At 49.0% G+C, this 15,888-nt stretch overlaps 1 protein-coding gene across 11 annotated transcripts in view; it reads left to right on the top strand.

Annotated features, from left to right (window-relative positions):
• The first annotated feature begins 427 nt into the window (after window positions 1–427).
• The window catches only part of UXS1 (UDP-glucuronate decarboxylase 1), a 96,065-nt gene continuing 80,604 nt past the window's right edge, over window positions 428–15,888 (top strand). For 2 of the 11 annotated variants that reach the window (XM_044773080.2, XM_044773081.2), the window contains exon 1: window positions 429–634. In XM_044773080.2, coding sequence (XP_044629015.1) covers window positions 541–634 — 94 coding nt within the window. In that variant the 5' untranslated portion in view covers window positions 429–540. Of the gene's footprint in view, window positions 635–10,801; window positions 10,942–12,664; window positions 12,981–15,888 lie in introns of those variants that run through there. The other 9 variants (XM_070511544.1, XM_070511545.1, XM_044773086.2 and 6 more) reach the window with 9 other exon arrangements.

Genomic DNA, 15,888 nt, shown 5'->3' on the forward strand with positions numbered 1-15,888 from the left:
TACTGTAACTAAAGAAGCCAACAAAACAGCGCAGAGACCAGCCAACTTTGTGAGGGACGAGTTCAAAGAACTTCAAACACAGGGCCCAATTTAGCATAAACATTTCTTCCCACCGCAGCGCGCTGGCGCCCACCACGCCACCCGCCTGGCAGGGTCCGGAGACCGGCACCCGCCGCCCCGCCCTCGGGCCGGCCACGCTCCTCCGCCTGCAGCCCCGAGGGCTCCGGCAAAACACGCGGGGCGCGCATGCGCCGCGCCGCCGCCCTCCCAGCCACATTCTTCGAAAACCTAGGGGCGAGCAGCGGCAATTGCGCCTGCGGGGAGAGGAGGCGGGGGGCGGGGCGTGGGGAGGCGAGGGAGGAGGCGGGGCAGAGGCGGGGTCGCGCGTGCGCGGTAGTCCGGCCGGCAGGAAACCGGCGGCGGGGGCGGGGCGGGGCGTGCGGCGGGGGCGGGGCTCTCCGGGGCCGCCGCCGCCGCCGCGCTTTGTGCAGCAGGCGGGCCCCCGCGCGGCAGGGCCCTGGACCGGCGCGGCCCCCGGGGATGGTGAGCAAGGCGCTGCTGCGCCTCGTGTCTGCCGTCAGCCGCAGGAGGATGAAGCTGCTGCTGAGCGTCGCGCTGCTCGCCTACGTCGCCTGTGAGTGCGCGCCGCGGCCGGTGGGCGAGCCCCATTCATTCCGGGCGCCGCGCGGGCCGGGGGCGGCGGGCGGTGTGCGGCCCGGTCTCCCTCCCTCGCCGGCGGGACCTGCGCTGCCCGCTCCCACCCTCTTCCGGGGTGCGGACCCCTCTCCCGCTTCCACTCTCGCGGCAGAGCAGCTGGCCAACTTGGTGGCAGCCCCTCGCCCGCTTAGGCCCTTGCGCGGTGACCGCCGTCCTCGGCCGACCCCGCGCCACGGCCCCCGCCCGCTGCCCGGTCCCCCGCCCCGACGCCGGCACTGCTGTCCACGTCGCCCGGGAGCTGGAGAGGGTCCGGCCGGCGATTCGGAGCGTGCGGCGCGGGGACACCCTGGGGACAGCCGGGCCGCGCGCCGCGTTGGTTAAGTAGGATAAAAATACTGTTGTCCTTGGCAGAGCCCGGCTCCCACTGTGTGCTCCGCGGGAAAATTACTCAGCGTTTAACTCCTGGGGAGCCGAGTGCTGCCGGCCCGCCACCGCGCCCGGGCGTCCGGCGCGGGGTCCCCGGGGCGCGGCGGGTGGGCGCTCCCGGCCGGGCGGCCCGGCCCAGCCCCGAGGCGCAGCGCGGAGACCCGGGCGGCGCTGGCGCGTGCCGTTCTCGTTTCTGTCATTCCTCACCGCTGCTGCCCGAGACGGGGCAGGAGGGGCGATTTGCAGGCGGGTGGTGGACCCTGTGTCTTCTTAGAGGCAGAAACCGTCCTTTTTCTTTTTAAGATCCATTCGATGGGAATGTATTTTAATTGCTGCTATTAATACCTTACCAAGTACCAAAGTGGACCAGAAATAGCTCCCAGTGTGAGTTCCGTTTGAATCCTAGCCACCAGACAGACACATACTGAAATGAAACCACCTGCTCACGAGTTGGGTTACCAAGATCTGCTTCCCGAGGTGAGCGTGGACTCAGGAAAGTGACTTCAGCGGAGTTTTAGGAAGACGTGTGGTTAAGAGCCAGCCTGTCTGGTCCAGCCCAGCTCTTCCAGGAGGTGGAACTAGGAAGCACCAGCAGGGCTGCTGGTTGCTAGGCGAGCTTTCAGGCCAGAATGGGTGTTAGATGTGAGTCCTTTGCCTGGAGGAAGAGCTAGTCTGAAGTGTGTGTGGTCAGTCTGGAGCAAGAAAGCTGAGACCTGAGGAAAGACCACTTAAAATTGCATAATTATTGTTATGACAATGATAATAATTATACCTGAATTTGTTGAGAGCTTACCATATATGTGTAGGCATGAGCCTTTCTCATTTTATTATCTCAGCAATCCTAGGAAATAGGAAATATGATTATTCCCATTTTTTGAGGTGAGGAAATTAAGGCCAAGAGAAATTAGGAAAATGTACAGATGTTCACACAGATTATAAGCTATAGAGAGCCATGTTTTGAACCCAGAAAAGGCCAGGGTGCTGGGGGCTAGAAGCCAGGTCTGCAGCAGGTTCAGTGTTGATTATGGGGACTTCTACAGGTAGACAGAGGGGCTTTGACTAGGGGATCTAGGGAGCCATGGAAAGTTTTTCACCATTCATTCAATCAGGAAATCCTATGGAGTCCTTACTGTTGTCTGTCGCTGTTTTTGGTGCCAGGGGACACCAGGGAGTGCAGACGCCTGTGCTGTGCCCCATGGAGTCAGGCAGCGGTTCTGGAGCTGGAGTGTGGATCCGCCTCACCCGGAGGGTTTTCGGCACAGTGCTGCCTCCCACCTCAGGTTTCAGATCCGCAGGTCTTGGTGTGCCTGACAATTTGTATTTCTGGTAGCTTCACCTGGGAAGTGTGGCTGCGGTATGGGGACCCCACTGGCCCACAAGGGGAGGTGGCCATGAATTGGATTAATCACTCAAAGGCAGGTTACGTTACAGGCTGTTATGAAGGAAACGAATGTGTGAGAGCTTATGACAGGGACTCCTGGGTTAGAGCAATCAGGGACGTTTGTTTCCACGAGGCATTGAGGCTTAAGCTGAGAATTGGCGGATATAAAGGAGTTAATAGGGAGACATAGGAGGGAATGTGTTGCAGAAGGAGCAGCATGTGCAGAGGTCCTGTGGCAGCCCAGAGCACGGAGTATTCTAGGAATGCAAAGGAGGCTAGTGTTGGAGTGGGAAAACGAAGTACAGTGATGAGGCTGCCGGGGTACTTAGGGGCGAGCAGGCAGGCCTGGGAGTGGCCTTGGGCCATCTTCTGAAGTGGAGATTTCAGCTGGGGGGGTCTAAGACTAGGGTGGAAGCAGTGCTCCTAATGAGCAGGGATGGTAAATCAGAGACACTTTGCAGGAAAAACGTTACAGGGCTCCTGACTGACGGTGTGCAAGGACTCTGAAAGTGTAAGTCAACAGTGATGCCTGTGATTTCTAGTCTCTGCTCTTCTTTATTAATAGTCTTGTCCTCCCTATGAGTAAAATCTCACCTCTGTTTGCAGAAACTGTCCATGCTGCCAGATTACACACCCTCACTGTTAGCCAATCACCTTCTAGAAATGCTCTCCCTGTTCCTCTCAGGTTCCTCTAGTCTTTCTCATTCCACCTCCGTACACCTTTCTCAGTCTTTTTTGCCTCCCTGGCCGAGAGTCTCCCTTCTTGCTGTCACATAAGCCTTCTGTACCCCGCCTAGGGGAGTGAGCCTATGCCGGCTTGCATTGCACTTGATTTCTTTTCCGTGCATATGTTTTCATCTCAATAAAATTCACAATCCTTGAAGACAGGGACTGTGTCTGTGGTGTTTGAGCGCTTGTAGCACTTGCTTAGATCAGTTCTATTAGTTCATTGGAAGAGCTCAGAGGTCTGATTGTTTGAAAATCGTGCCAACCTACTAGGCGGTTCCCTAGGCAGAGATGCAGCTCCAATTACCTTTAGTGTTTTTTAATATGCACAAAGTTTAAAAAGTCAAATAGCCTCTGCAGGGTTTGTTAGGCAGAATAGAAGCCCCCGCCTCTCTTCCCGCTGCCCAGAGGCAAGTGCTTAACTTCTCTTAGCTGATTATTTCAGTATTTGGGTATATTTGTTTTTGTGCCGTAGAATCGTATGCTTCTCGGTTGTTCATTTATGGATATTAGCTAGTGACCTTCTTCTTTGAGAAAAGATTGTTTATTCTCTTTCCTCTCCTCTGAACCCATGCTCCCCACCCCCGTGTAGATGTGGTGTCCTTTTGAGGAGCTCAACATTTAGTATTTATGTGTGTGAGTAAAGTGCTCTCCGTAGTGAGCCATGCTGGATGTTACTTTTTGTTTTCCCTGGAACTAATTGGCTTGTTTTCTTTTTTAATATACTTTGCTATGTACTGTTACTGATTCAACTCCAGACGCTTTGTCATTGTCTGTGTCTTCCTGCTGAGATTCTGGGAAGCATCAGGACCTTTGTTGGGACACAGAGGAAGAAGGGCCCCCAGAGCCTTTGGACCTTGTGCCTCCAGCCTCAGCACCGCTGCGCCCCCTCCCCCGCCATTGGCCTGGAGCTGCCCATCACAGATCTGTTCCCATGACTTCCTCGTAACTTCACTTGGATGTGCACGGGAGAATTGTGAGACTTTGTCCATAAGTGTCTTTCTGTCTTCACACTTAATTGATAGATTGATAATGGAGAATTCTAGAAAAAGCTTCCTTCAGAATTTTCAGGCATTGTTCCATTCCCTTCTGGCATCTAGTGTTGATGGGAGTGGCCGGCCAGTCTCTTTCTGTGGGGCTGGGGTTCTCCTTCTGAAAGGGTGCAGATCTTTTTGCCCATGGTAATCATCGTTCCCCATACATTTCTAGCTCTCTGCCCCTGGCCTCGCCTCACTCTTGGTGGCCTTGTGTGATCACTGTGCCTGGAAGCTGCGTGGGGTGCCCGGCTCACTTCGGGTCCCAGGGTTTGGTTGTGAACATGTTTTTCCCCTCTGGTTTGATGACCAGCAGCATTCAAGATGGTGGCGCTCAGTGCAGAGCCCCTGCCCCAGGCCGCAGAGTGGCATGAGCTTGAAGAGGCGTCTTTGGGTTAAGCCTCTGAGGGTCTCGGGTGGCTTGGGGCCACAGCTTGACAAAGCCTGCCCTGACTGTGCCCAGTGTTCAGGAGCCCACCCCTGCTGTGGCGCGTCTGCAGCCTCTTGCTGGCCACTTTTGAGCTGTGTGATGCAGAAACTCTTATTCTTTGGTTCTGGGAATATTCTTGAATTATTCTTTGGTTATTTCCTCCCCTCCATTTTCTCCTTCTGAAATTACTATTATGCTGAAATAGAATTGGCTTGTCCAGTCCTTTTATTTCCTATTCTGACATTTTAAGGTTTTGCTGTACCTTTTGGAAACTTAGAAACTTCTTCATCTTTGTATTGACTCCTCTAGTGATTTTTAAAAATTTTTAAATTTTTGCTATCATTTTTCATTTTTAAGAGTTCTCTTTTGCTCTTGGCGTTTTAAACTGAGAAAATGTGGTCCTGGTGCAGGCCTCTTCTCTTGGCGGTGCTGTCTGTCCGGTGTTCCTTTCCCCGGTCACCACGCCCCAGTGCTCTGTGCCGGTGGGTGAGGGTGGCCGCTGGGGCCGGGCCTGCGCTGGGTGCACTGCTCGCCACAGTGGCCTGGGCCCCCGCCCGCCCGCAGCACTGTCAGTCCCCAGCTGGGGTGCCGCGGCTCTCCCAGGCCCCTGCTGGCGGGGAGCCCGGCTGCCTGATGTCTGGTGCCCAGTGGGGACAGGGCTGCCGGGCTGAGCAGTACCTTGCGCGTCGTCCCACTTGGCCGGGGACTCCCCAGTCCCAGACCCCTGTCCTACCCTCTGCAGAGATGGAGCTGCCCATCTTGTGCCCTGGCGGGGAGTGCAGCTGGCAGTCATGCTGCTGTTTGGACAGATTTGAAAGGCAAGCCTCCTGCCTTGTCCCTCCATTTCCAGGCGCTCCAGCATGCCCATTGTCCACCCTGCCCGGCTTCAGCCCGGCCTTTCCCAGTGCTCTCCTCAGGTTCACTTAGTTCCTCTGTCCTCGTCCATCTTCTTTTCACCTTCCAGCAGCGTTTGATTTCCCTTTACCCTGTCCACCTAGGGTTATACCTTAAGAGCAAAAAAGAAATCTCTTTTCAGACATTCTAGTGGAGTTTAGGAGCCATATGTTTTCACCTCCAGCTCTCGGAGACCAGAGTTGTGACATCTAGTAATGTTTATTTAATTTTTGGTGCATGATGGATTTTGTTTTAATGACATTTTATTTCTGGTACCTTTCTTTATTGATATGGTGGACAAGTAACCTGTTATTAGTTTCAGGTGTCCAACATAGTGATTCTATATTTGTATATATTGTGAATGATCACCACAATAAATCTGTCACCATATATAGTTACAAAAAATTTTTTGTGTGGTACCTTTCTTTCTTGTTCCCATTATTCCACTGAAAAGAGAATAAATTAAACCCTGAAAACCATATAAAAGCATGTTTTATAAGTGTTAGCTTTGCCTGTTTGATAAGACTTCTCTGATTTGGGCCTTGGGTTGGAGTAGCATTGTCCTGAATCTAATCAGCCCCACATGACTGATGATGGCCTCATAAATTCACTCATTAAACATTCGCTGGCCTGCGGCCGGGGAGGGGACACAGCGACTCAGACGCCCTCCCGGTGCCAGCTGACTCCAGGGAGAAAAGATAGGGAAGATCCGATAGCATGGGTGGTGTTTCCAGATGAGCCTGAGCTGGGAATCAGAGGGCACAGGGTGGGTGCAGACCCCCAGGCCCCTGCCTGGGCGTCGGGGATAGGAGCCCGCCTCTTCCTCCCTCCCTCCCTGGAGTTGGGAGGCAACCTGGAAATTGTGCTGAACCCTCAAAAAAGTGTTAGGAATTTCACACCTGTTTTCTGTTCTTCCTGTTGAAAGAATAACTCAGTGAACACCCAAATAACCCTCCACCTGCAGTCACCAGTTCTTTTTCTCCACATTTGCTCTTTCTCTGTGTTTTTAATATCTTGTTTATGTTGAAATATTTGAAAGTTGCAGACATAATATTTAAACTTTAAATGCTTTAATATGTGTCTCAAGAGTGAAGGCATTCTTCTAATAATCTCATCACCATTATCATACTCTAAAAATGAACATAACTACCATTTATTGTACAGTCCGCATTTGAATTTGTCCCAGTTGTACCATAAATGTGTTTTACAGCCTTTTGTGGGTTTTTTTTTTAAATCTGGGATCCAGTCAGAGGTTACGTGTTGCATTTGCCTGTTATGTCTCTAAATTGTTTTCGTTTCTTATGACATTTACCTTTTAAAAAAGCCCAGGCCTCTTGTCCTGTCACATGTCCCACATTCTGGGTTTATCTGATTGTTTCCTTATGATTAAACTCGGTCAAGCATTTCTTACACTAATGCTTGTTGGTTTGCCTTGCGCCGGGGGTGTCCCACTGTCGCCGGTGTTGGGTTGAAGCCTGGAGGCCTGTCGCGCATCCCTCCTCTCACAGATGCGTTTTCTGGTACAACACCTGGTCACGTTGCATCCTTCTCTTCTGTCTGTCAGATCTCCCCTGTGTCCCTTGTAAGGACACTTATCACTGGTTTTAGGGTCCAAGTGGATAATCTCAGATGATCTTTTGCTCTCAAGGTCCTTAATTACATCTGCAAAGACCCTTTTTCCAAGTAAGGTCATATTTGCTTTCTAGGAATTAGGATGAGGACATATTTTTGGGGGACCACCAACCAACTCACACGCCCACCCCTTTGTTTAAATCACTGTGGACTCACAGATTCTTTTAGTCTTCGAGCACTTTCTTGATCCCCAGGTGCTCCAGGTCATCTTGTTCTTTCCCTGCCCCAAACCTGCAATCGGGTGTTTCTCCACGGAGCCCTGCTTCTTTTTGGGGGAGTACGTTTAGGAGTGAGGGTCTGAGCACTGGCCTGCCCGTTGCTGTTGAAGTGTCACTGCTTCTGCCTCTTTCACCAGACAGAACCTGGAAATGTACGTATTTTTTCCAGTCATGAGTTTATGCCGACCGATACCCCCAAGTTGAATCATAACAGGTTTCTTGCATACCTTTCCCCATTCCATAGTGCTGATTCCTATTTCCCCACAATGAAAATCTTGTTTCTAACATCAGTAAAAACCCCATTTGCTCCATACTGCTACCATACAGACAGTTTCAGAATTACTCCGTCACTGCCACCACCAACAACAAACTTAAGAAGACTCAGAATTTCTTCGTAGCTCTTTTGGTCCTGAGACTATAGCCCACTAAGAATGTACACTTCGAGTGTTGTGTTCAAAAGCCGCTTAAAGGAATTTTTTTCCTATGCCTCCTACAAGGTAGGTTCATGTTCTTCTTTTTGTGTTCAATTTTAGGATTTGCTTTTTTCTTTCTAATTGTTAGAGTATGTAAACCATTTACATGGTTGAAAGTCAAATTATATAAAAAGTTATATTCAGAGGCTGGAAACTGCAACAAGTTTCCGGCCTCTCCACCGTGTTCCCATTTTTATTAGCCTGTTTTATCCATCCTACATTTCTTTTTGCAGGTACAGGCATTAGTCTGTGTGTATACATGCACAGTTATTCATTTTTACCGAAAAGGTAATGTACCGTATAGACTCTTTTCCTTTCCTGCTCAGCATTTCCCGGAAAGCCCTCCGTGTCAGGGAGCAGATCGCTTTCGTTCCGTTTCTCAGCTGCGTGGTACTCCTGTGTGTGCGCTCTGCGGCTTATCTGATCCATCTCCTATGGGCGGCATTTAAGTGATTTCAGATATTTTGCTGTTACGAATACTCGGCAGGGCGTGGGCCTGTGCACATGCTCCCGTCAGCGATGGGGGAGCAGCTGTTTCCTCTCAGCCTCCCCAAGAGTGTGCTGACAAATGTTTGAATTTTTCACCAATCCGAAAAATGGTACCTCCTTGTTTTAATTTGCATTTCTCGTATTATGAGTGTCATTAAGCATCTTTTCCAGTGTTTAAGGCCTATTAACCTATCTTTTCCTGAAAACTGTTCAGGTTTTTGCCTATTTTTCTGTTGAGTTTTCGGTTGTCTTTTCCCCTCATTTTTAAGAACTCCTTATATATTGGGGATGTTACCTGGTCTTTATGAAGTAAACCGCAACTGTTTTCTCGTGCCTGGTGTGGTATAGGAAAAAATATATCTGCTCTTTGTCTCTGTTCCTGGCACCAAGCTCTTCCTGAGTGATAGGAGTCTTTTATTTTTCCTAATGCGCCCCTTTTGAGCACACCTGAGTTTATGCCAATACCGTGACTCAGGGAGGGACCCGTAGGTAGCTCCGGATGGCACTCGTCACCAGAAAGACCAGCCATGTGCTTAGAGGGTTGGCACTTCAGCCCCTCCCACCAACCTCCAGGAGGAGGACTGAGTTCTCTGAAAACTCTTGAAAGTGAGATGTGAGCTTCCCAGTTGGTGAACATGAGGGGGTACTGGGAGAGTGGTGCACCCGAAGTGGTGTGGAAGCTCCAGTCCCTCCCCCGTGTGTTGCCCTGTGCATCTATTCCATTTCTCTCTTCCTGAATTGTATCCTTTATGACCAACTGGTAATTGTAAGTAAACTGTTTTCCTGAGTTCTGTGAGCCATTCTAGCAGATTATTGAACCCAAGGAGGGGATCGTGGGAACCCCTAATTTAGAGCCAGTTCGTCACAAGTCTGGGTGGCCTCTGGGACTTGACATCAGCGTCTGAGGTGGGGAGCAGTCTTGTGGGACCCTGCCCTTAACCTGTGGGGTCTGATGCTAACACCAGGTCGTTAGTGTCAGGATTGGATTATTGGACACCTAGTTGTGTCCAGAGAGTGGGAGAATTGGTTGTTTGTGTGGAAAAACCCCACGCATTTGGTGTCAGAATTGTTCTGAGGGTAAGAAACAGGTTATAAGACCTGCGGATCTTTATTTTCAACAGTTTTCCTGTTTCCCCATGTAGTTCTTAAGGAACTGGTCAAGGTATTCAGTGAGACATGAGACCAGGGGTTGTGAAGGAATGCGGACGCCCTCAGGGCCCGGGCAGTGGTGTTTAGAGGATGGCCAGTGGAATTGGAGGCAGGGGCCCGCCCTGACCTTAGGCATGGAGGGGACAGGGCTCAAGGAACGGAAGTCCTTTGGGTCCATGAGGGCAGAACCTGACGTCTGACCCGACACGGACTTTGTTCAGTGAGATGAGTGAACGTTTGATGAGAGTTCATGAGGTGGTAGGGATTCTGGTGAACATGCCCTAAACAGTCAAACATTAGGGTAGGGCCAGATAGAATCAGTTTTGCGTTTTGGGGTGTCCTCTCTATACTGAATATAGCACTCTGCTCTGTGCATCTCCCTACCTTTTGGAGATAATGCTGGTGGATTTTACCCCTGGTGTGTGTGACCGCTGTGTAGGCCAAGAGATCAGGAGCGTGTCTGTTGTGAAGTTGAAGGACTTTGATGAATCTCATAGGCAAGGCCAGTTTCCAGCTTCCCCACGTGTGCTGAACCCACGTTAATGCCTGCTTCAAGTGCTTTTCTTGTAGCTGTTCAGAGTTTCTGAGGGATAGACGAGGGGTGGGTGATTCAGGGTTGCCTCTCATCTGGAAGGGGTGGTTTCACTTGCCCTGGTTCCACTCATCCCATAACTTGGGACAAGTCGTCTCACCCTGCTGTTTCATCTTTTTCCACTTAGAGAATGGATATGCCTTGTAGATAATCCCTTTTAAAGGATACTATGAGGAATTGAAACAGTTTCTTTAAAGGAATATAGCTATAGTTGAGGAGACACTTGGGAAAAAAATACTATTTCCAGCTGTGGGTGTCATAGTGTAACCTGATGGAGGGACGGTCCTCAGGTGGGAGGGGCAGTGACAGCGGGCAAGTGGGTGCTTCTCCCAGGGTGGGCCAAGGTTTTCCCTGTCTGCCTTTCATTTAGAAGGGCAAGGAGTGAATTTCAAGTTAACCCATCAGTTTCTTTTACTTTCTGGTTAAGCTTTTTATTGCTCTAACCAAAATAAGTGAAGTAAAGTGACACAGGGAACACCTGAACCCCTTCATAGTAGTCATTTTCAGGAGTCTGAGTGTTCTGGAAAATGAACACAATTTTGTTAGAGTGGTGAGATTTTGCAATTTATTCTTAGTATCTTTGCACTTTTTTATGGTATTTTCAGAAATTGAAAACAAAACATGCCGTTTCTAAGTTGGAATTCAGTTGGCACACGTAACGTAGGTGACATAGCTTTTGTTTATTTATTTGTTTTTAAAGATACGAGCAGACAGTGTGTTGTATCAGCAACAGAACACTGAAGGTGTGGGACAGCTCAGTCGCAATCAAGTGAGAGAATCCTATTAATCTGACACTCGTCATGGGGCCAGCGACAGTTCTTGTGGAAATGGTCATCAGCTGTGAGTGATGTGGGGTCCTCATCAGCAGTGGTTTGCCGCAAAACTTGTATGTAGCCAAATCAGGGTCTTAGTTCTTTTCCTCCTCTTAGTTTCTTTTGATGATGTAGTATCGAATTTAATTTTAAATGCCCTGCTCCTCTTAGTCCCAGTACATCTTAATTATTTAAAGAAAAAATTTCTATCCTGCGTGCTTAATATAATGAAAGCCTTCCCACCCCCCTACCTCCCACCCCCCAGGCTTTCTGGGTCCTCCTTAGGCTTCCACTTGTGCCCCGGCCCCCCTCCCCCAGCAAGAGTGACCTACTTTGATCATCCTACTGTCTTGCAGCAAAGCGTGAGGGGGAGATGGTCTCTCCATTTTATAGATGGGGAAACTGAGGCACAGAGTAATTACACAACCTGCCCCAGCTCTTAGTGTGGCTACAGTGGTATTCGGTGGTGGTGTAGAGGAGCCTGGAGGAACCCCAAGGCTGCACCAAACCATTGTTTAGCTTGGGTGTAGGCTTTTGTGAAACATGTCCTGAAAGAAAGGGCACACTTTGAGGCAGCCTTGATGGAGTGCTGCACGGTGGCGGGACCGGAGGTATCGGGGCATCACCCTTGTCTTCTTGGTGGGTGGTCAGGCTGCCTTTGGTCCTCCCATTTGGCCCTGTAGTAGGGGCCCTCTCCCCTTTCCCTAGACTCCAGCATGGCTAATGAGGAGACAGTGGGCTGGGCCCGGGTGGCTGGTTGTCAGCTTGTCTGCACTGAAGCCCCCATAGCCCCAGGCTCCTCCACTTCCCCCCAGCACATCCCCCCTCTGCACTGCCACCCTCACTCCCAGTCCCCCCCACGTCCCCTTTCCTTCCGCTGTCCTGGACTTTGCCATCACTGATAAACGCTGTGGGTAGAAGGCTGATGTTTTTGCAGTGTGTTAGGGTGACCTACAGACACAGCCATTCCCCATGGTTCCGTGTCTGTGGATGGCCACGCCACCGGTGGGACATCAGCGCAAAGCGCCCAGTGGCCCTTGTCACGTGGGGTGTCACACCTTCCTGCACATTGGCTGTGGCATGCCAGTGGACGGGGTCCTTCTGTCTCGGTGAGCGCACTGTCCCTGCCAGCTGGCCCTGTGGTTTGGAGGTGGCCCTCCTGGATCGTCTCCTCCTTTCCCTCTCCACCCCTTTAAAAGCAAGGTGAAAAGGCCAGCTTAAAACCATCATTATTAAAAATTACAAAAGAATTTGGAAACAGGAAAATGTGCTCAATGTGGAAAAAGTAGAGAATGAAGTGCAAAGAAGATAAAATCAGAATCCTCATAATTTTAGCATATTAAAATGTCTTCTTGTACAAAAATAGTGATATGTCTTCATTTAGTGGGATCTTTTGTTTTGCCCCTCAGTAAGTTTTATAATTTTTCTGATGTAGATTTTGTACATTTTTTGTAAATTTTATTTCTATCAAGTTTCTCTTTAGCATTCTAAGTAAAGATCCAATAGCAAGTATATTATAACAAAACAACTTTACAACAGCAAGCCGCAAAAGTAACCCCAAAGCTGTGCTCCATTTTTGAAAAATTTTCCCTTTGCCTTTTGCCCTAATCCTTATATGTACACATTTTTTTCCCATCTTGTTCTTAATCATAATGTTCTACGTTCTAAAAGAAGTTAGTATAACTTGACATGTGTCCTATCCTCACATTCTGGGTTTGGTTACATGATAGCTCCTCCCTCCGCTGGAGGTTGTAGTGGGGAGTCTGAATTTGCTTTTTCTTCCTAGCTAGTTTTCTTTAAGCCCTTTTTTTCCCTGGCTTTCTTTGCCGTAAGCATTCTAAAAATAGATCCATCAACCGTTATCATCAGTGGTGTTCATTCGAAGCTGGTTGGAAAGGAAGTGTTTGCAGCAGAGCTGTCGCTGTCAGCAGTTTTCAGCAGATTCATCGTCGACTTGGCAGCAGATGTGTATCGAGTGGCCTGCTCCGTGCGTGGGGCTGGAGACGTGCCTTCTTCTCCTGACTTGTGCTTCCACCGGGAAGTGGTTGGTCCAGGGCAGAGCACAGGGTCAGTTTCGGTGTGCATCCTGAGGAGGCAGGGCTGGGCGGCTCTCAGCCCTCTCTCCAGGCAGCCCTCCGGGCTGAGGCTGGGGTCTCTGGGAAGGAGTCCCCCGTGTTGCTCTCCTTTTCTTTAATGAATCTGTTCCTTCTTTCCATCAGAAAACTAAGGAGATGCATTCGTTTGGTAGCCTGGCGGAGGTCTATTTCATTTCCTGTTGTTTGAGAGAAAATATTGCCACTTTCCTTAGGTTGAGCCTCCATCTGTTTAAGTGGAAAAAAACAAAAGAAATAATGTGGCTGCTTTTTCTCTGTATCACACCAACCATCTACTGTGTTTGTGAAGTTGGAGGGGAGCAAGGAGAGCCAGCTTCTTGTCGTTTGTGTTTGTGTCTAGTCATTCGAAGAGTAAAATGCACTTTTGCTTTCTGCAGATCAGGAGTGGTCGACAGCTTGCTTTCTCTCTTTCTACCTGCTTCTCCAAATTGATGCTGTTGTCTAGTATTTCAGATAAGGGGTTTTTGAATGTTTACTTATTGAATAGTAATACTGTGCACCACATCCTTGAGAGTATGTTTGAGTGGAACATGTTTACAAATTTATTGGCATCCTGCTGTGAAGAGGCGGGAGTGACTTTCTTAGGTCAAGGTTTGCTGACAGAATATATCTTAGTTTCCATTGTAAGAAGTAGTCACATCATTGTTACGGGTAAGGGAAGTTCTACAAATAGCTTTCTTTCGATACGTTGTTGCCTCTGAGTCCTGAGTTGAGTTGAAGAAGCTGGAACCTAAGGTATTTGGTGGTTAAGAGTAGTTTACAGTTTGGATAGTAAGGTGCAAGAGGTATTGATATTTCCCTCTCTTTCTGAGGCTTGGTCTCAATTCCTAATTTTAACATCCAAACAACGTGGAAGCATTGGAAGACCCTCTCCCCGCTCTGCGCTTCCAGCTAACCCTATATGTCTTCCCCTGGGTTACTGGTTGACACTTTAGTACTGTATGAATCATCTAGATAGTTTCCTTTGCATTCTGTGTTCATAAAATATATTTAGGTGCTTTTAAAACGTAAGTGGTTTTATACCGTTGATTTTTCTGTGATTTGCTTTTTTGCCTAATATATGGAGATAGTCTCTCAGTGCAGATGTCTACTGAGTTCATCTAAATGCCTGCTTAGCACTCGTGGCAGGTGGATATCCTAGGATGTCCTCACTTAAGTCAAAGGAAGGCTTTGCATGGCTGAGGGCTTCCGATGGGAGAATTCTGTTCCTTCAAACTGTTGTTCTTACAGCTTTCTTGACTAAGAGTGAAGCACCTTAAGGATGTAACTCAATATTTAGAATTTTTTCCAGTTTTATTGAGATATAATTGACATGCATCACTGTATAAGTTTGAGGTATACAGCATAATGGTTTGACTTAGATACATTGTGAAATGATTACTACAATAAGTTTAGTTACCATCCATCATCTCATATAGATACAATAGAAAGAGAAAGCAAAAAAAGAAAAAGAAAGTTTTTTTCCTTGTGATGAGAATTCTTAGGATTTACTCTTAACAGCCTTCATGTATGTCACAGAGCAGTGTCAGTACAGTCGCCGTGCTGTACACCACATCCTTAGGACTTATTTATCGTGTAACTGGATGTTTGTAACTTTCAACCACCTTCCTCCAATCCCCCCACCCCCTCTTGCCTTGGGTAACCACAGGCTGGATCTCTTTTTCTGGGATTTTTTTAGATTCCATATGTAAGAGAGATCATACAGTATTTGTCTTTCCTCTCTCTGACAGTTCACTTAGCATAATGCTCTCAAGGTCCGTCCACGTTATCGCAAATGGCAAGATTTGCTCATTTTTTTATGGCTGAAGAGTATTCCATTGTGTATGTATATATACCACATGTTCTTTATCCATTTGTCCATCGATGGACGTCAGCTTGTTCCTATATCTTGGCTATTTATCGTACATGATGCTGCAGTGACCATGGGGGTGCTGACATCTTTTGAGTTAGTGTTTTTGTTCGCTTTGGATATATACCAGAAGTGGAATTGCTGGATTGCATGATAGTTCTATTTTAATTTTCTGAGGATCCTCCATGCTGTCTTCCATAGTGGCTGCACCAATTTACATTCCCACCAACAGTGCACAAGGGTGGAATTTTAAAGCTTTACCTTAAAGACTGTCTTGGGTTCTCAAGGTCAGTTGTGTTAGTTTTATTTTCATCTTCATTCTGGTACAGTATTTATCTGGCACAGTAATGTCCAGGATAAATAGGACAGGGACCCTGACCTCAGTGTGGAGGCAGACACAGAAGCAGTGTAAGGCTCTGCAGGGGTACCAGGAAGGGGTCGGAGAGGGCATCTGAGAGATGGCAAGGCACACGCGGGGTTTGGAAAGATGACAGAACAGAGCCTGCCACTGGGGGAGGTGGAGGGGCAGGGCCTTTGTGAAAAGGGGAAGAGCAGGGCCAGGGGTTGAAGTCCGAGCAAGTGCAGTGGACTCGGACAGAGGGGTTTAGTGTTGCAGTGTGGGAGACTGTGAGTAGTGGGAGATGAGGCTGGGGGCTGTCGGCTGTGGTCCCTCAGCCGTCCTGCCCAGCAGCATGGCAGGGGGATTGGCCTGTGTTTGGAGAGAGCCTGGTGCACTCTTGCGCCTGGTGCCTGGGGGAGCCGAGGAGGGAGCGCTGGATACCTGTAGGAGGAGGGAGAGTCGGATGCCGTGGTTATGCCAGGGCTTTGCTGTGCAGAGCAAATGTCCTGCAGAGTTGCTGCTCCTAAGTGTGTCCGGTCAAGCTCATGGGGACCCAGTGCTGAACAAGTGTTATCTCAGCGCCACTGCGCTTTGCATGAGAGACGAGATCTCTGATCAGGCGCTGGTGATTCTATAATCGGGAGCCACACAGATGATATCAGAAACCCAAAG

Source organism: Equus asinus, chromosome 6 (assembly GCF_041296235.1).
Source record: "Equus asinus isolate D_3611 breed Donkey chromosome 6, EquAss-T2T_v2, whole genome shotgun sequence".
Lineage (NCBI taxonomy): Eukaryota > Metazoa > Chordata > Mammalia > Perissodactyla > Equidae > Equus > Equus asinus.